Here is a 21,428-nt window from a genome sequence, read left to right on the forward strand (position 1 = left end):
TTTAAACTATAAAGAATAATACATTATATACTTTGGCACTAGGAATTTATGCATACTATATATATGTTTTGGAGCATTTGAGAAAAATAAAATTTATGATTATTATTCAATTTATACCATGGTTATATTGAGGTGTTTATGTTTCAAACTTTTTATATTCTTTAATCATTTAGTGATTGGCATACTAACAATATTATTTCCAATAATATTTTATTTACTTAATTGTTCAATACCTATTTGTCATTTTCTGAACTTTTTGACTTTTACACAAATACTTGGGGAGGAATGTATGTGTTTTGTTTGTTTGTTTTTGGTTGTGTGGCATAGAACTCCTGATGCCCCTTCAGCCACTGAAGATCGCAGACATAGTGTAATGACCGTAAGACTCTTTCATTTGTGTTTGATAGTAACACTGGATTACCTTTATTTGTACTGTGTGTTGAAGATATATGCCTTAGTTTGGCTTCTGTTGCTGTGATAAAAATACCATGACCCAGAGAAACTTGGGGAGGAAAGAGTGTGTTTGGCTTGTGTGTCCCAATCACTGTCAATCATAAGCAGAAGTCAAACCAGGAACTCAAGGAGAAACCTGGAGGAAACGAAAGCAAAGGTCATGAGGGACTGTTGCTTATTGCTTGCTGTTCATGGCTTGCTCAGCCTGATCTCTTGTACCATCTGCCTAGATTGGCACTAACCACATGGGCTAGGTTCTTCCACACCAATTATCAATCAAGAAATTCCCTACACAGTATAGGGCCTGCACAAGTCCAAACCGACACTGAGATGGGTAAGTTTGCACAAAGCCCATATCCAACCAAGAAGCAATTTCAACTGACAACTACTGGCAAAGGCAGAATTTGTCTCTTCAGGTTTCTTCTTCACTGTGTGTGCGTGTACACATATACATACATATTACATATATGTACAGCAGAACAAAACAAACAAACAAACCAAAAACAGACCTCCTGCTCAGCAGTGGGTGGCCGACCACACAACCACAGCCAGAGCTGTTTTTGCATATGTGTGCTCGCATATGCTCATGTGTGTATGTGCATGTGTTTCTTTTGTTCTCTCTGTGTTTCATTTTTTTCTTTGTCTTGTTTTCTTCTTGTTCACTTGTCTTTTTTTTTTTTTTTCTTAGAGAGAAAACAATGGGGAAGTGTAGAGGAACTGAGAGGAGAGGGAAAACCGTTATCAGAATATACTGGGTGAAATAAACTTTATTTTTAATTAAAAACAAAGCAACAAAAAAAAGGGAAGAAAAAATGAAAAGAAGAGAAAATGCCTCCACAGACTTGCCTAAAGGTCAACCTAATAGTAACATTTCCTCGGTCAAGTTTCCTGCTTCTCAGATTCCTCAGTCTGTGTGTCAGATTGACAAACGCTGCCCAGAACAATGTACAATGTACTCATTTTTTCAAATTCCTTTGCTCTGTGCTCTTGGTCAAATAAATGTTTCTCTATTGCTTTAGGTGTTTATTCTAAAACATTAAAAATTTCTATGTGTGCTTTGATCAGTATACTCCTTCAGATCTGTTTTTGTACCGTAAGTGTGTTTTGAAAATCAGTTACCCAATAGAGGATTTCTCTCCTTTTTTAACTTTTATTGAACAAATTCATTTTTTGCTTAGAAAATTTTAAGTTAGAATAAAATTACATCACTTTCTTCCTTCCCTGTCCTCTCCGAAGCCACTCCCATGTGTCCCTACTCCTCCCCTTCCTCTCAAATTGATGGCCTATTCTTAATTATTAGTGTGATGAATATATATCAGTACAGCTTGCTGAGTCTGTTTAGTGTTGCTTTGTGTAAAAGATTTTATAGTTGAACACTTTGTGTAAGATAACATCCGAGGTGCTCATCCTTGGGATGACATAATTCTCCACCTCTCAGTAGTCATTACTTGCCTGAAAGTTCTTTGTCTAGGGGTAGGGCCCCATGAGATTTCCCCCATTAATTTTTACATGTCTATTGACATTATCATTATTTGAGTCTTGTTTTAGTCAGCCATATTGTTGAGGTATCATTGATGTAGCTTCTTTTTTCATTTCTTGGAGAAATAATCACAGAGCAGGCTTGCTTGTCCTCTGGCAATAATGACACACATGCTGAGATATGACTATGGATATAATAAACGCAAATGTTATGGTGGTCACCAACAGCTTTCTGATTGGATTTAAGACCTATTGTGTAGAAGAAAGACTTACAAAGATAAATATGGCACTTTCATTATTTTTTGGCTCATCTATTTTTACATAGCTACACAAAGGCACACAAATACATGCGTTTTATATAAAATTATATGAAAGTAAAAGTTAAGCGAAATTGGGGTTGCCTCTGGGAGATTAAGTGGTCAAGTTGGAGTGGAAGGTAAGAAAGCTGGAGGGTAGAAAGAATAAACACAGTTAAAGTTACTGATGCACTCTAATCATGTCTTTATAAATGTCATCCCAATGTACAATGTTATGTACCAAGAAAAAAATTATGAAAGAGAAAAAGAGCATGTCATAGATCTAACTTATGTAAATTTATAAATTTTCTGGAGAGTTTAGGACTTAGAATTGTGTAAGTTGTCAGCCATCTCATGATTCGCAGTAAAACCATTATTGTTTAGGAGACTGAGAATATGCATATGGCATCCGTCTTAGAATTTTCATTGCTGTTATAAAACATCATAACCAAAATCAAGTTGGAAAAAAAAGTTTATTTCATCTTATATGTTCAAATCAGAGCCCACCATCAAAAGAAAGTCAGAGCAGAAACTCAAGGAAGGAACCCAGAGGCAGAAACTGAAGCAGAGGCTATGGAATTGTGCTGGTTATAATAGTTCTTGGTTATTATAACATCCAGAACCACAGTCCCGAGAGTGGAACTACTCACAGTGAGCTGGATCCCCCATTAATCATCAATCAAGAAGAGAACATGCCCCACAGGATTGGTCACAGGACAATCTAGTGGGGGCACTTTCTCAGCTGAGGCTTCGTTTTCCAAAATTACTCTGACCTGTGTCATGTTAACATAAAATGAGCCAGGATAGCATCTCTTGTGAACTGAAAGGGGGTCCTCTGAAGACCTTCATTCAGTGGTTCTCAATCTATGGGTCGTGGGCTCTTTGGGAGTCACACATCAAACATTCTTTTTTTTTTGTTTTGTTTTCAAGATTGATTGATTATTTATACAGCATTCTGCCTGCATGTGTGCCTGTGCACCAGAACAGAAAACGGCACGAGATCTCACTTTAGATGGATATGAGCCACCATGTAGTTGCTGGGAAATGAACTCAGGACCTTTGGGGAAACAGACAGTGTTCTTAACTGCTGAGCCATCTCTCCAGTCCTGATAAACAGTCTTTTACAGCCCCAAAACAAAACAAACAAAGAGAAAAGAAAGAAGAAAAGGAAAAAAGAAAAAAGATTTGTAGGAAAAAAAAGGTTTTGTATATAGGGTAAAACAATATAAATTCAATCATACAGATGGAGTTAGCTCTATTACCCATCTTGAAGAAGTTACCTTTTCAATGACAGAGCCTCCTAAGAACATCCCAAGATAGTATACAACCAATGCGATCTACTTAGAATCCATATAAATATAATATTTCAAGAGAGATAACCTGTTGGTTTTGACTGAGTTCATATAAACCAACAAAGTACCTTTTGAAATGTTATCTTTATGTGGATTCATGTAGACCACATGGCCTGTAATCTATCTTCGAATGTCCTTAGAATGCTCTGTCATTGAACAGGTAACAGAGTTAAAACTCCAGAGTCCTTTCTTTGAAATGAAGAGGGAAAGGCATTATGATTCTTAACAGTGATGAAATATCAGTTATGAAGTAGCAATGGAGTAATTTTATTGTTGGGGATCACGGCAACATAAAGAACTGTATTAAAGATTTGCGGCATTAGGAAGGTGGAAAAATCACTGTCTTAATTTGATGAATGCCAGTACCCAATTGCTGGTAAATAGGTATAGAATCATGTTCCAAAGCTCTATGCTTTGTTATAAATGTGAGTGGAGCTAGAATCATCATAGATTTGTGCTAAGTCATTTGGTGAATGTTTAAAGAACTGAATGGTACCCATGATAAACAGTAACTATGATCATAAATAATATCACCAGGTCTTTTTCTTTGCCTATAATTTTCTCAAAGATTCATTTTATAAAACTGATAGGAAAAAGAACTCCATTCACATTTAATTGACTTTATTTTTAATCTATATAAATCTAAAAAAATAAGTCACCATCATTTGTCTATTGCCATGTCTGTAAAAGAGCTAACGAAGTTGACACATGAACATGTATCCATGTTTTGAACATAAATTAGAATAAAATTTGATACAGCAGATTGACAGTATTAGGGAGAGGAAGGAGGGAAAGACTGGGAGGGGAAGAGGGATGGGACTGCAATAAGGATGCAAAGTGAGGAAAACATTTTAAGAAGAAAAAAAGCCTTTGGAATATTCAAGAAATTGCCAGTTTTTATAATAATGAGAGAAAATTATTTTGTGAATACAGTATATGTTTGATTTTCTTTTACCATGTTTTATACATACATTTTAATAATGTAATCTGATAATTTAAAATAAATCCAAAGATAATGTAAAAAAATAGTTTCTAAATAATTTTCTTTGTACTTTTGTTGTTTTCTGAAAAAAGAAATCAAAGGAAACATTCTAAATCTAATGCACTCTAGTCATTCTGAAGACATTACTCCGAAGCATCTACGATAACATTTTTTTTTCCTTTTTGTTTGTAACCCAGTTATATTAGTTGTGTTGTAATGATTTTGAGGACACAATAAAATCAGCTACATTTGGGTCTTTTTAATTCACTACTGGCACTGTCAAGAGCTTTACAATTTCCATAGCAAGTTAGGACATGAAAAACACAAGATATTAAGTTTGAGAACAGGTTTTATAAATAGCTCAAAGATAGCAAGAGGTTTTCCAGAAGTCCCTGTTGCATGTCTGCCCACAGCTTGTTGTCCATGACTTTGGCCCGTGGACATGGTTAGCTACAAGGCAACTGCAAGAAGAACTTACATTTGTGTTGTCTGCAGAGGTCAAGTGCAAACTTAATTAAATAGTTACAGGACTGGACTATATGTGCTATCCATTATTAATATGTATGAACTGTAATGACCAACCAGCCATGATTTCTTAGACTTAAATCTCCCTTTACTTATCTAAATAATAATAAACTAAATGATAATAGCACCACTCATTAAGCCTTTGTGTGTACCTAGAGGTATACTGAGCAGATAATTAATTGTTCAACCATTCTGAGCCAGGTTTCATCACAGGAATTTTACAGAAAAGAAAGCTGACATCAAAGAAGTAAAGTTCTTTTCTCCTCAAGTTCACAATCTAGTAGAGCAAAAACAGACAATCTTTATGTTTTACAGCACTCTTAGTTGTAAGTTATTCTGTTACATAATTCCTTGCATATCTTCTTATATTTTATTTGAATTTTAAATAGATTCCACTTATTTGCTTGTTTACTTTATTATTTCTTAAGCCATTCATACTGTACCGTAAGTGTGGATCAGATAATTTTCTGAAAAGGGATCTGTGAAGACAATTTAGCATGTATCCATTGTATGGTACTAGTTGCTCTTAAAGGTCTCATCCTTCCTGATTTTCAAAAGAGTATTATTCCATGTATTTTAGCAACCTTCTCTGCCTTAACACTACATAGTTTCAGAATTAAAAAAAAAAAAAAGTGTTTGGTCACCACCTCATTTTTACAATGGAAACAACTTTCCAAGTTTTTTTTTTTTTTTTTTTTAATAATATATGCTGGGTCTTGAGATAGAACTTTCTGAGAAAGTGCCAAATTAATTTCCAAAGTGGCTGTACAAGTTTGCACTCCAATCTGCTTTATTACTCATGGGTATATACCCAAAAGATGGTCCACCATATAACAAGGACACTTGCTCTACTATGTTCATAGCCATTTTATTCATAATAGCCAGAAACTGAAAACAACCTAAATGTCTCTCAACCAAAGAATGGATAAAGAAATTGTGGTACATTCACACAACGGAATACTACTCAACTATTAAAAAAATCATAAAATTAGCAGACAAATGGAACTACAAAAGATCATCCTGAGTGAGGTGATCCAGTCCCAGAAAGACATGCATGGATTTTAGTAATATGGTATAGGATAAACATACAACAATGCATAAACCCTAAGAACAGGGAGGATAAGTAGCAAGGAGGATCCAAGATGGGAGGCATAGATCTCACTCAGAAGGGGAAAGAGAACAGACAGTGGTAATGGGTGCTGAGAGGGACAAGGCAGAGAGGAAACAGAGAGATATGCGGGTGGAGGTCACACCTGCCAATTGGACAAAAGGCCTGGAGAGAAAGGAGAAACTGTGGCTGAGGGCATCTCTCTGACAAGCTTGCGGCCTAAGTCAGAGTAGGTTGCTGGTGGGGATATGAGAGGAACTCTAGCAGAGACTTCTATTAGCAGGGGCCGTAGAGACGGAGGAGGACACCCTCTAACTAGACAAGTCTCCTAGTAAAAAGAGCGGAACACCAAACTAGCTACAAAACTGCCTCAAAATGCACCCTGCCTACAAGATGTGCAGCGATAAAGATAGAGCAGATATAGCAGAGACGGAGGGAAGCTCCAAAAAGTGACTGGCCCAACTCAAAACCCACTCAAGGGAGAGAACCAACCCATAATATTATTAGCAATACTCTGCTATGCTTGCAGACAGGAGTCAAACAGAGTTGTCCTCTGAGAGGCTCCAACAGCAGTGCCTCAAAACAGATACTGAGACTCACAATGAAACACTGGGCAAAGCATAGACAGCCTTGTGAAAAAGGACCTGGAGGTGATAGGAACCTCACAGACCTACAGAACCAACTCACCAGAATCAAGAGTGGCCTGCTGAGACTGAAGCACCAACCAAGGACCTTGCCCCCTACAAAGATGTAGCTGATGGGCAGCTCAGGTCTCATGTGGGTTCCCTAATAAGGAGAGTGAAGGCTTTCTCTTACATGGATTCTCTTGCCAGCTTTTCAATTACTTCCTCCTAGAGGGACTGACTTGCCACACCACATGAAAAGAGTACACACTCATCTCTGATATGACTTGAGCCAGGTGGATAGGAACAGGGGGCTCCCCTTTGCTGGGAATAGGGGAAGGGGAGAGGAAAGAGGCAGGAAGGGTTGAACTGGGAAGTGAAGAGGGATGTGGCTAAGACCAGGATGTAAAGTAAATAAAAATAAATTAATTAAAATATATATGCTAATAATTTTTATATAATCTTTAATAAAAAATACAGAAAATAATCAAGTGACAACAACCTGGAATAGAGGAAGAGTAGATCTTCCAACTCCTTAGACCCTCATCTGCACCAGAGCGAAAGTGTAGAGCACAGTGCCAGAAGTGTATTTGATTTAAAAGTGGATTTGGTCCATGTAAAAATAATTGTAGTAAATTACTCTGAGAACAATTTAAGAGCATCAAGAATACATGAATTGTTGGAGTAGTGCAGGCCCCTCATGAGTAAATCATGAAATAGCACAGTCCCTGACAAAATTCCTCACACACTGGATACACAGATTCTGCACATGCTATATTTTTATTTCAGTTTATTTATTTTACATCCCAAGGGTGCCTCCTCCCTCCTTTCCTCCCAGTCCTCCTCCTTCTACCCTCCCCAAATGTGAGCTTTGGACAATGTTTGGTCAAATGTAATTCCAGTGCTGGCTCTGGTTTGGCCCAAACTAACTAGACTTTGAGTTAATCATGCTACACAAAATAATCTGTAACAGCAGGTGAGAATATTGCAGTGTTGGTTAGTATTTAATGGAAATGATGTGCTATACACTTAAACAATGATAACTATGAGTACATACCAGTCAATAAAATCTGCACTGCAGAAAAGCAAACTGTTCTTTGTTGCACATTCTTTGGTTCATGGCCCCCTTTGGCCTTACAGCTAGCAGCATATTTTAAAATATTTTTAATCATGTTCTTATCTACCCTCCCCTTTTAAAAATACCATTTGGATCACCTAGGAACATTGTTCATCTTCCCAAGATCTTTAACTTCATAACATCTTCAAAGTTCCTTTAGCATGCAAGGTCAGCCATTCAGAGGCTTCACAGATGAAGACATATTTTTAGGGGTAGGAGTGAAGACATTTTTCTTCACTACAGGTGGTCTTGTTGATGGAAATATCACATCTAATGATCTGCAGATCAGTCCAACATATCACGGTCACCTTTTGGTGCTTGCAGACCACACCAAGCAGACATGTAAAAGTGCTCCAAAGTAAGTATTTACTGCATCTCTAAGGTGTGAAAGATAGACTTATAGATTGTGAAAAATATGACAGGGAATAAGATAATACTCATGTTCTCATGATCCTTAGCTTTGGTTTAAAAAGCAAAGAATAAACACAAAAGGTAGAACTGGGTGACAGTAACTGCGATGAGTACAAAATGCAGAAATACAGGACTGCTACGGAAGAGGCACGATTATAAAAAGTGCCATTTGATTGGAGACCACAGAGAACTATAGGAGTAGAAAAAGATGTCCATAAAGAACTTTTTCAGAAAGAAGAAATGAGAAGTCCAAAGGTTCTGAGTTTGGAATATTTTTTGAAACTCTTTAGAGAAGAAATGAGATGCCCAGGGGGTTTTTCAATGAAAACTAAGGTCTATGAAGGAAGAGGCCATCGGAGAACAGAAGAGTAACAGACTACACAGTATTCTGCAGTTGTTGTAAGGATTTAGATTAGACACCAGCTATCTAGATGGAACTCACACAATTTGAATCCTGTGTGAACAAAGAGAGTAAGTAAGATTGACTAGACGATTTGGGCTAACAAGAAGAAAGTGTCGCATACTTAATTTGGGATGATGGTGAATGGTTCTAGATATGATTAGAAGGAGTTACCTGTCAGAAGATAAGTATGGAACCTATGTAGGCACATGGACGTGGAGAGTGGAGTTGTAGAAAGAAACTGTGGGATGCCACACATGTTTAAAAATCTCAGCACATAGAGGTCATGAAAAAGAGTAGCATTGAATAAACCCCCCAGAGTGAGCCTTTAGCAAAGAACAGAGCCCAGCACACTGGGGGTTTGGAGACCAGAAAAAGACAGGAGAGCTACAATGGAGTCTGGACAATCAAGCAACATGGAAAGAGGGGAAAGCGGCAGCCTGGATCTAGATGAAGACAGACTTTAAAAAAACGGACTGACCAAATGTATCAACTATTGTTGATATGTTAGTAAGGTTCAGTATCTCCAAAGTGTTGTTTGTTTTATCATCATGTGACTATGTTTTGATGGAGCTGGGAAAACAAATTCTGTAATTAAGTTATTTGTGGTTATTCAAGAGCCTTACAACCCACCCAACTGCAAGGAGTCTTTGCTGCATCTCTGAGCATTGAAGAGTATTTATTTAGAACTCTAAACTCTAACTCCCTGCAGTGGAGAATAGTGCCAAATGTATGTTATCATTGCTGTGCCTGAATTGCTTTTGTTCAATCACTTCAATTTTATTAAAAAGACTAGCAAGTTCATAAAATAGATTAAGGTAACCCAGGCACATTCCAATTTCTGTGGCAAACTCAGTGTAGGCAGAATAATTTGGAAAACACTGCTGCTTTAATTTTTTAGCCCACTTCTTCATGGTGCTAACAAAGACCGAATATCAAAAGCTCAAGGACAGAGGTTCATGATTGAGAATTCTTTGTTGAAAATGAGATACTTCTATACATTCATTCCCTTGAGACCAATGAACATTACTAACGATTCTTGTTTATTGCACATTCCTGTTAGTGAAATTAGGTGTGAAAACATTGTTGTAGGATAACTGATTCTAGTATACAAACCGTACAATATTTGGTAGATTTGGTTGGGGAGGAAGAAGCCAGATGAGGTACTGGTAGTGTATGGCTTGGGGTAGAGATAGATGGGCCTCCCAGTTCAAGGCTAGCCCAATCTATAGAGCGATTTCCAGGACAGCCAGGATTACATAGAAAAATACTGTTTCAAAAAAACATGGAATAAGTAGTAAGATTATATAATATTGAAACTCATTGTTCACGGAGGACAAAAGAATCTAAAGTACTCTACCACTGCTCCTCCAGGCCGCTCATAAAACACAATGTCAAAGTCAACACTGCTCATATACTTCTCTCACACTGTGAGCTTCAGGTTTTTCTCATTTCCTTGCTAAAGAAGTGATTTAAATGGTAGTATGGACAAACAGTTGGGGAAGCTGGTTTGAAGAGGAAGGTATAAGAAATTTGCAAGACTGACTTCACAGTCTGAAGCTGCAGTCTGAGAACAGCAACTTGCTGGTGTATAGCTTGTTCTAGGAAATTGTTGGGATTTAAAGATGTTAGAATTTGCTCTTTTTGTCTCTTCTGTTGCTACCTGCCAACTTCATTCTTATTAAAGATAGTCTCTTCACCATGCTGTTGACATATGGCTATATACTTCTGCTTGAAATCCATCAGTCCTGGTTCAAAGGATGAGTTCGCTGAGGAGTTACAATGTGTACTCCTGAGTTTTAATATGATAAACAAGGTGTGCTAAGAATTTCTTGGTTTGCTTCCAGATTAAAACTAAACAAAACAGCCAATCAAACAGCCTTTACTAAATTGAAAATAAAAGTATAGAGAAAATGGAAAATATATGGGGGATAATTGGCAAATGGCCAACTCTTTACTTCCTTGCTCTACATATGAGATTTAAAGGAAGAGCTTGGAAGTTCAACTTGGGAACTGGGAGACACTGATTACCTGGAAAATATTCTAGCTTTAAAATAATGTCTAACTTTGTTAAAATAGTTTGTTTAATTTAATATACAAACAATAACACATCTTCATATCTTCTGGCACATGGACATCTCAAATCATTTAAGAACACAAACAATAATAGGAAGTTATCAGGCTTTGGTTTATTGTAAAATTTAGCAAACTTTTTCATAGAATCCCTGACCCCTCACTCTGAAACAAAAGCAGAAACAATTATTGCTTATTCTTTCCCCTCTACTTTGTCTGTGCTACTGTAAGAGAAGGGAGAAAATTATTACAATAAATAAAAATAGAGTTGTAACAGAGAAAAATAAATCAGTCTAGATGAGAAATATTAGGAGCAACAGAAATACCATTAAGCAGTTTAAAAATAAGCTTCTTTAAAAAGGTTGCCTTATTAAAATAAATCACACCAAAAATATAGCAGCAGAGAAGAAGGATACATACAAGGTAATTGCACACCAGTCCCATGCAAAAAAACTGGATCATTAGCCAAAGCAGTAGTATTCAGAATCCAACTTGGGATGCTTGTGCAGAGCCTGTGAGTCCTCTATGATGGAGCTGTCACTGAACTGATCCAAGTCTGAAGGGGTCTGATGGCCTGGTACATCATCTGCCAAAGTGTCCAGGTAGCTTCCTACCGAGATGCCATCCAGCCCATCACTACCGTCATGGAGGCTGTTGTAGCTGCCACGTAAGGAGGTGCTCTGGCTCTCTAGCAGACTACACAGGCTGCCACTGAGACTGCTGCCTCGGCTGGTAATGGTGGCCTTTTCCTCAATCATCCACTTGATGGACTCGATGCTCTCATTGATGAGGAGCAACTGGCGCATGAGCTTTACATCAGTGGCTCTGAGGTTAACCTATGGCAGAGAAGAAGAGAAGAAAGATGATAGTTATGCTATGTTCTAGGAAAAAAACCTTAAATTAGCTCATATCCTATGTACTGCACTCAACCAACTTAAATTCACAAGATTAAAAAAAGAAAGCAAGCTCTTCTTTCACCCTCTTTGGAAACTGTTGACTCCTAGTAGCAGAATCCAGAACTTGTTCCTGACATATGTATTGGGCTCCTAACTGCCCAATGAAACCCCATCATATTTCTGACCCCAATCAAGCTCCTTGAACACACCCATCAAATGGCAAGTAATCTGTTAAGAAATGCATTGTCCTTCTGGATTAATTTAAAACTTGTCTATGATAATTCTGTACTGTGTGTTACAGTTAGGAAACTGAAGAAATGAAGGAATCCTCATTAGTTTTATTAGAAACCTCTCCTTATTAAAAGATAGCATGTCAGGCAACATTATAAACAATCAACATCCATTAGAAAAATCTGATTACCCTGTGCTGTAGGCATTATTACTCTCTTCTTTCACAAAGAACTGAGATCCACAGAAAGAAAAAGTTAAGAATAAGTAGAGACTGCAATCCTTCTGATTTCATCCACATAAGGAATGCTAGAGAATGCCTGTGCAGCTAAGGACAACCAACCTGGGTGGCAGAGACCTGCCTGGCCACAAGAGGGCCTACTCACACTCATTCCAGTTTTGGAAATACATTTCCATTCTTCCACTTTGTATAGCAACCCAAAGAGCTGGTCATGCCAATTCTTTTTTTAAGACCTAGGACTAATTCAGATATGTAGGACTATATACTTATCAAAGGCATTCATTCTTGAGTGACTCAAACCACAAAAAGAAGCCTATTGTCATCAGAAATACACTTTCATGCAAAAGGACTTCCTGCTGAGGAGTTAATCCATAACTGCATGTGAACTTTGGATTGAGTGAACGTGTGAACAAACTGGGAGGGATCAAATCTCCACCAGAGAGCAGCTGGGGACAGTGCTCCGTGAATAGAGAATACTTCCCTCATAAGTGTTCTGGTTTCAACCCTACAAGCTAGACAGAGAAAGGGGGAAGGGGAGACAAGGAAGGAAGAAAACAGTTTCACTCCAGAATACAATTTTTAAAAAATAATGAAAATATAAGTGGAAATACAAGAAGTACAAAGTATACTTTTAAAAAAAAACTTGAATTCATTAAGATATTAAAGCAACTTCTGCATCTCCTTAGCAAAAAAGCATAAAGAATAAATCATACAGACAGTAACAGGTTAAAATTAGTTCTCTCTATGGTGTTCTCAAACAGAAGGGTATGAACTCAGTAAGTCTCAAATTGTTTACTATTATTTCTTATTATGCTGCTTCAATGGGCTTGCAATGACTATGACCAAGATGGAGGCTTTCTGAGTCTCCATATTCAAATTTACCCATATAACTTGTAAGTCATGAAGACAGAGTTCAAATTATAAGTAATACAAATATTTAAAAATATTAACAATATACATAAGTCCACTGATGAACACAAAATCAGTGAGTTAAACTTGTATAAAATTCTTCAGTAAGCCCTTGAAGCTGAAAGAATTTCCCATGCCACTACAGGCATGGGACAAGATCAACATGATCACTTTTCAACCACTCTCCAAATGGACAATAGATGCCTGTTACTGTATGCCTCCTTTATCCCATGAAAACACCCCAACTGGGTCGACTTCTGAGCATCTAGTAATGGACCATCAGCACTCTTCATTTCTGCAAAGCCTCCTTATTCTTCCAGGGGGGTTGTTCCCCGTTTACTGACTAGAGTTTCCTCTGTTGATTCACGAAGCTTCTGCAGCACTTTATGTTTCTACATAACATTGAGGAATTGGTACCATTGCATGCAATGACTGATTTGTGAAATACATCACAAACAAATGTGTGTATATATATTGGTCTTCTCAATTAACTAACAAGGCCCTTAAAGAAGCCATTTTCATTGTTCTCCTATATCATATTCTTTCCGAAGCACTTTTAAAGAATTTTAGTCATTTGACTAAAATTTAGTCATTTGACATATCAGCCCTTAAGGTATGAATAAACTCACACTTCCAGAAACTATATCACTCATGGGTTAATATGTACTAAGAATACATTTTCTGTCAGCAATTTTGGTCTTGTATAGTGGTAGCATCTAAAAGACATTTTTTTTTCAATTTTATTGGGCAATAGAATAAAAAAAAAAAAAAGAGGATGAAGAAACAAAAGTTTCCTTTGACCATGAGATGATTTAAGTAAGAAAATGTTTTGCTTCTAAAAGAAAAACACTCAGAGGCTATTGAGTCATTGTTGGGGGGGGTATGAAAGTACTGTGGTTGAAACCTGTTGATGTAGGTAATGATTACAGATGTAAGTGTGTGTAACCGTGTGTCCTCCAGGGCAGAAACAGTGTCTGTCTGGGTGTGCTGGTTCCTGGAACTGGCTGCTGGTGTGCTCCAGGAGTCCATGTCTGTTACTTGGGCATTCTTCTAGAACTAAGGTGTGGTTATAGTACTGATGAACCCTGGAAGTATGAGCAATCCACTAAAAACTGACTCAGTGTTACTCCTGTCTCTAGTGGCTGCCCCCACCTTTTTCATGCTGTGATTCATTTCAGTCCCTGTGATGACTGCACCAAGAACAGTGGCAGAAACCTATGGTTCTCTCAGTTGGGGCCTTATAAGTCGTGTGACTTTCCTCTGAGGATACTGAGAGGTGAGACCTTCCTATAGGCTCAGTGTCACCACCGTGCAGAACCCTCTTCCCAATTAAACAGTCCTCAAGCCCAGTTAGACTGCATTTCATGATTATTGTTTCCTGTATAATAACGGATGGCTTATTTGAATCAACTTGTGTATTCCTTGTGCATAAATGACTTTTGGAGTATACAAGAAACTCTGCCTGATCATCAGTGCTTACTAAGACCTAGAGGAGTGCTTGGCACATAGTATCTATTCAGTCAAGATCTGTCGAAAGACTGTACACTACCTATGCTCCAGAATGTACCCCTGGCCAGAAGCCTGGAGCTTTCTGTGTCCTGGTTGTATAAGAGTTGAAAGGAAGAAGTCATCAGAAAGAAACACCCATAGGACTGAAACATTGCCAAGCACATAATCCAACTTCTATTCATTCACAGGACATTCACATTCTGGCACTGAGTAACTGCTATAGACTGTCTCTAGCTTAAATTTACAGAGTATAAAAAAAGCATCCCAAAGGGAAGCGGACTTCAAGCTATGAGTCACAGTGCACACATGGTTCTGTTTGCTCAGGGGTGGTAGCTTGTTCTAGCACAGAATAGGTGTTCTGCAAACACCCAGTGAAAGGAACTGAACAAAGAGACCAAACAAATCACGTGTCTCCTTCCCCAGGACAAGTGTCTGGACTGACTGATTCAAAGCAATGTCAATATCTTCTTTCCCTCCTCACTCCCCATGCCCTGTTCTGATCTCTACAACTCCTGCTCTGTGGTTGGCCTTCAGACTGAGTCTTCCAGTCTTCAAGTGTGTGCCAGAGAGGTCTTCTGCTTCTGTGGAAAGTGCTGAAACGTCATGTCAATTCTGACCAGTGATGGCCTGGGTTTATATAATCTTGGAATGAAGGATCTAGAAAGAGCAATAATTCCTAAGAACACATTTTTCAAGATCTGGTTTATTCCTAACAATCCTTTTTAAAACCATTTAAAAACTACTTTTCTTTATTTCTGTATTTATCTGTGTAGAGGGCGGGGTACATAGGTGTCCTGGCCATGAGTACAGGTCATTCGATAGTCAGTTCTTTCTTTCCACCATGTGGGTCTCAGGGATCACTGGGCTTGGCAGAAAGCATATTTACTGACATTTACCAAGCCACCTCACCGGCCCCTTTTATATGAAAAAATGCAACAGTAATGAATTAGCATGACGGAATCCAAGCAATAATAGGGTCAAAATTTTAATTAACCGAAGAACTGAGGGGGCTGGAGAGAACTGGCTACTCTTCCACAGGACTAGAGTTAAGTTTCTAGCATCTGCAGGGTGACTTACTATCATCCCTTACTCCAATTTCACAGGATCTGAGGGCAGTAGGCCTACAAGTGGTACAGAGACAAACATGCAGGCAAACAGCCATACCCATAAACAAAAATAAATACTTTTTTTTTAAATCAGAGAATTGATCCATAAAGTGGCATTGCTTAAGAAACATGGACCAAGGTCCAAGTTCTTGACATCATCTATCTGTGATCTGTGGGTAGACAAGCTCAGTGTGTAGGACTTCCCTAAAACAAAGAAAAATCATGAGGTTCTAATTCAGCTCTAAACGAGCCACGGGGCTTGTTAAGAATGGCAAAAGAGGAACAGGGACTATTCCTGACAGGAACTCAATGGCAGGCTCTTTGACCTCCCCACCCCCCAAGGGAGGAGCAGTCCTGCTAGGCCACAGAGGAGGACTTTGCAGCCAGTCTTGAAGATACCTGATAAAACAGGGTCAGATGAAAGGGGAGGAGGTCCTCCCCAATCAGTGGACTTGGAAAAGAGCAGGAAGGAGATGAGGGAGGGAGGGTGAGGTTGGGAGGGAATAAGGGAGCGGGATACAGCTGGGATACAGAGTTAATAAAATGTAACTAATAATAAAAAAATAAAATTAAATTTTAAAAAAAGAATGGCAAAGCAAATTCTATGAAACAAAGAGGAATGCTGATAACTGACACTGAATTCAGCCAAGTAGCCCCTTACTTACATGCTTGTCTCCATTTCTCACTGAGGTTTCATTCATTTCAGGTATTATTTATGAGGAAGCATGATTGCTTTTGTATAAAATCCCAGGTTTTCCTTCCATTCTGACATATTATTCTTCCTTGAGGCTTGTGTGATTACAAAGTCATTTTTGCTATGAGGAAATCATGAGGCACATAAGGATACAGCTGTTCAATAGCTTCAGCATGGAAGGTAGCTAGCAAACAACTCACAGCTAAAACTGAAATTCAAAGTCAACATGAATTTTAATTAGCTTATCAGAAATTGTGTGATAATAATTTGGATTCTCACCACTTAATAAAAATCATATTTATGTTCCAAGGCAAACATTGTATTTATTTATTATTTTATGAGTGTGTTTGTATAAGGCATATATATGTCTTTACATGTGTGGCACAGGATGCACGTGGAAATCAGAGGGAAACTTTCAGGAGTCAGTTTTCTCCTTCCACAAAGAGTTCCAGGGACTAAGTTCAGGTTATAAGGCTTGCACAGGAAGTTTTTCTACAGGATAAGCCTTGTGCCACACACCCTTTTTAAAATAATGTCTTTAAATTAATGAGCTGCTGAAGGTATCTTCAAACAGGGCATTTCTCACATGGTCTTGTCATACTTGAGGACTAGATAAGATGCCTCTCATAAAGTCCTCTGTCTTGTCCCTTTTATATACTAATGTCAAGCTGAGTAAACAAATATAGCCACCCCCGGTTACATGTTACAACTGTAAAACCCATGATATGAATCCTAAGTGTTCAGAAAGCTATAGTATGAATTAAGAAACGTTTTAGCAAGCCCACCATTAAGCTCATGGGACAGGAAAAGGAGATCAGATGTGCCTTCTTATGTCATGCACTCCTCCTAGTTTCCAACTAGAAGAAACAATAAACATCTGTATCTTTCTTTTTCCTTCCCAGTTATAGCTGAAGAAAGTATTTGATTCTGGACAATTCTCTTTTATAGTCATATTCATCTCCCGCTTTCTTATTATACTTACTTTTACATATATTTGAATTGTAAGTATGAATCGAAGGGATGCTGGAAAGGTGCCTGGAATATTGCTTTTTCAGCAGCTTATCCTAGCTTATTGTCTTAGAATTTCTACTACTGTGATGAAATGCCATGACCAAAATAACTTGTGGAGGAAAGGGCTTATTTCACCTTACACTCTCACATCACAGTGCATTCATAAAGAAAATCAGGAGAGTAACATGGAGACAGGAACTGAAGCAGAGGCCATGGAAGAGTGCTGCTTACTGGCTTGTTCCTCAGAGATTGTTCCTCCTTATACACCCCGGGACCACCTACCCAGGGGAACCATCCACAGTGGGCTGGGCCCACCTATATCAGTCTGATGAAAACATTTTTTGATTGTGATTCCCTGTCCCAAATTACTATGTCAAATTGACATAAAACTATCCAGGTATGCATATTCCCACTGAGTGACCTCCTGGAATCCAATTCTGTTCCTTCTCCAAGTTTATCACATATCCATTTGATGATCACAGGAGATTTTCTGCCTACTCATGCTTAGATTCTCCAGAAGTTTTATTGACATGCTGTATTACACAGCATGCCTCTTTATCTGCCTTTCTCAGCAGATCCACGAGGACACTGCTGTCTCTCTGTAGCCTGGGAAGATACTATATGGCATTTCTATAAGCTGACTTTTGTTTAGAACCTCCAGAAGAAAAGCCTGTGACCGGTCATGTCTTTCTCATTCGGTTCAAAATTTAGAGCAAAATTTGTTTCTAACTGAAAAATGGGGTGGGGGTTGTTTATATATCAGTCATCTTTGCCATCCTTCATTTATGTTGCTCACTGGTAGAATTAAATAGTTCGTTCTTCTCCCAAAGCCTTATAGCTGAGTAATTTCCCAAGGACCACATTACTGACAAAAGTGCTGCCATCAGTACAGCTGACCAATGGCAGTTTTGATGACACAGAAGCTCAGTTTGGTTGTTTGAAAGAGGTACACGTGACTTCATTGAATCTGAAGCTAGTTCCTGCAGGAGGCTAGCTGGTCAATACTGATCAGCAACTCCTGGTGAATCTTTTCATTACTAAAGGAAGCGACACAGCTTTTCATTCTTATCCCATTAGGTGTAATCTCATGGATTGAAAGTTAGCTTTACCTGTTCATGTCCAAAGCATCATTGAGCCTAATACAGCAGACTGAGAATTGCCTGAGCCAAGATGTATGTAGAGTGAATTAGCAAACATGTCCCACATCCACAACAGAGAAGCTGGTCCACACAGACCATAGATCAGAAATGTGTCCACTAACATAAATATTCTGTATACCCAGCTTCCCAGGTTAAACCTTAAAGCGGTATTTCCAAAAAAAGATTGAGGTCATAGTATTGTGCTTCTCTGTTATCTGTAGTGACCAGGTTTATGTTCTAAGAGGAAGATTCAGGGTTACATCAAGTGTTCAACAGCCAAATCGCTAGCCAATACATAAACACATATGTAACTGTTTACTGGGTTATCCTGTGTCTTATGTGCTAGCTAGAGTTGTCTGAAAATAGAGATCCTCACCTGAAAATGCCTCCATAAGACCCTGTTGTAAGGCATTTTTTAAATTAGTGATTGATGGGGAAGAGCCCAGCCCATTTTGGGTTTGGGTGCCATCCTTAGACCAATGGTCCTTTCTTGGTTCTATAAGAAAGCAGGCTGAAGGCATCCCTCCATTCTCTTTGCAATAAGCAAGTGGGAACCTATAAGCCAAATAAGCCCTTTCCTCTCCAGGTTGCTTTTGGTCTTGGTGTTTCATCACAGCAATAGAGCAGTGACTAGGACATCCTACCACTCTGTTGAAATAACTGAGATAATTTCTAAAGCGTTAAAGTTTATGTTGGCTCGTATTTTCACACTTTGAGAATGTGGCAGATGAATACCTCATGGGGCAGAGCATGTGAAGGAGACCTATTTAACTCACACTGGATAAGAAACAGAGAAACAGGCTGGTATCCCACTATCTATACATAATGCCTAGTGACTCAACTTCCTTCCAGAAGGCTGTACATCTTAAACATTTTACCACCTACCAGTTCTGTCACTGGTCAAGAATCAAGCCTTGGATGGGCACAGTGGCACACACCTGTAATCCTAGCATGCGGGGTGACAGAGGCAGGTAGATCTCTGTTTGAAGCCAGTCTGGTCTACACTGTGAGTCCAGGATAGCAAAGGCAGAGAAACCCTGTCTTGAAACAAAACAAAACAAAACAAAAATCAAGCGTTGAACACATGGGCCTTTGAAAGCTATTTAAGATCCAAACTCTGTCATATAGATGAATGCAATATAAACTGGGATAATATGAAAAGTGTGTGATACACTTTCAGTAGCACATACGGTAGCTTTTGCTCTAAAATCTGATTATAAAAACCAACTGATTCTCAAAGAATGACTTATCCATTCTTGCCGAACTCTTAAATGTGTGGAAAACTACAATGACAGATTTGCTCCCACTTCACTGATTCTTTTATCAATAATTATTTATCTTAAATGTGGAAGTTACACGTGGCTAGATTTCTCATACTGCACAAACTATACTCATTAAAAGTGAAAGCTGTATAAGCCTTATACTAGTGATGTTACTAGTCTGTCAGTGATGCCAGCAGTGTCTTTGGTGAACTGTAGAGCCGGCTTGACTATACAGAGATTTTCTTTTCTTTTCACCGTTAGTAAGGTAAGAGGAACATTTCAAAATGTATTTATTTTATAATTCATGTGCACAGATTTTTTTTTTGTCTCCATGTCCACCTGTGAACCACTTACATGCTGCCTGCAGTATTAGAGGTGGTTGTGAGCGTCCCTGTGGACAGTGGGAAATGAACAATGTCCCCTGGAAGAACATTCAGTGTTCTTAATCACTGAGCCACCTCTTCGCCCAACAGAGACATTTTCAAGTTCAGCCTTCAGTACTAAAATTGTTTTTAGCCTTTTAAGTCTAGAATCCATTAATTAAATAAAATCCAAGGATTTACTTGTAGTGTTTTCCACTTTCTGAGTATGAATTCATGTATAATGGCCAATTTTAAGTTAACAATGTGATGTCAGAGAACACAGTTTGTAAGTTGTCGAGAAAGTCTCATGTTCAATATTTTCATCTCTTAGACACAAACAGGAAAAAATTTACTCATGAATCTCATGAGTATTATATTTACATCATTTCCATTCTTTGCCTCCATCTTCTCTAGTGCCCCTGCCCCTACCTTCTCAAAATCATGTTTTCTTATTCTTTAATTATTAGCGTTGCATATATATATGCATATATATATATGTATATTTGTAAATACAACCTATGGAGTCCATTTAATGTTAGTGTTGTCAATACATACATCTGTTAAGGGGTGGCCCCTTGGGATTGGATAACCTGTTAGGAGGCTCATCCCTGGGGAAGGCTTGTTCTTACTCATTCAACAATCACTAACTGCCTATAGCTCTTCATCTCAGGGGTGAGGCCTGGTGAAATTTCCCTATCCATATTGGCATGCCAACTGATCTTTTCATTTTTTCAGTCTTATCTATGTAACCATATTATTGCCATTTCATCGGTGAAGCCCCTCTCATGTATAGAAGACACTTGCTGAAAGACTCAAAGTGAAAGTAAAATGCATTAAAACCATGAAGAAGTGGTTGAGAACTTGCTACCTTTGAGTATAACATTGATTTATACATACCTACAGTTTTAATAGTGACTCTGGCAACAAGTTCCCAAAGCTCCTGAAAGTTTAATAAGCAGCTCATGCATCCCAGTAGGTGTTGCTTTTAGAATCACTGGGAAGATACAGACAAAGGCTTTACCTAATCTCTTGTATTTTGTGATAAGCACATTTAGGGACTTTAATTTTATACCTTAGGGCTTTTACCTCTCTCTATATATATATATGATTTAAAAGCAGAGCATAGCTTTATCTTTCCCACTAGATAAGACTTGAGATAAATGTAAAACACAGTGAAATTCTAAATGTCAAGGAAGACAAGGTACTACTAGTCTATAATCCAGGGATTTGGGAGGTTGAGGGGGGGATGATG

At 38.2% G+C, this 21,428-nt stretch overlaps 1 protein-coding gene across 1 annotated transcript in view; it reads right to left on the bottom strand.

Annotated features, from left to right (window-relative positions):
- Positions 1-10,913: 10,913 nt before the first annotated feature.
- Positions 10,914-21,428, bottom strand: part of Lurap1l (leucine rich adaptor protein 1 like) — a 43,950-nt gene continuing 33,435 nt past the window's right edge. The window contains exon 2 of the mRNA XM_055629172.1: positions 10,914-11,655. Coding sequence (XP_055485147.1) covers positions 11,281-11,655 — 375 coding nt within the window. The 3' untranslated portion in view covers positions 10,914-11,280. The remainder of the gene's footprint in view (positions 11,656-21,428) is intronic.

The sequence above is a fragment of the Psammomys obesus genome, unplaced genomic scaffold, assembly GCF_907164565.1.
Source record: "Psammomys obesus unplaced genomic scaffold, mPsaObe1.curated_primary_1811, whole genome shotgun sequence".
Classification (NCBI taxonomy): domain Eukaryota; kingdom Metazoa; phylum Chordata; class Mammalia; order Rodentia; family Muridae; genus Psammomys; species Psammomys obesus.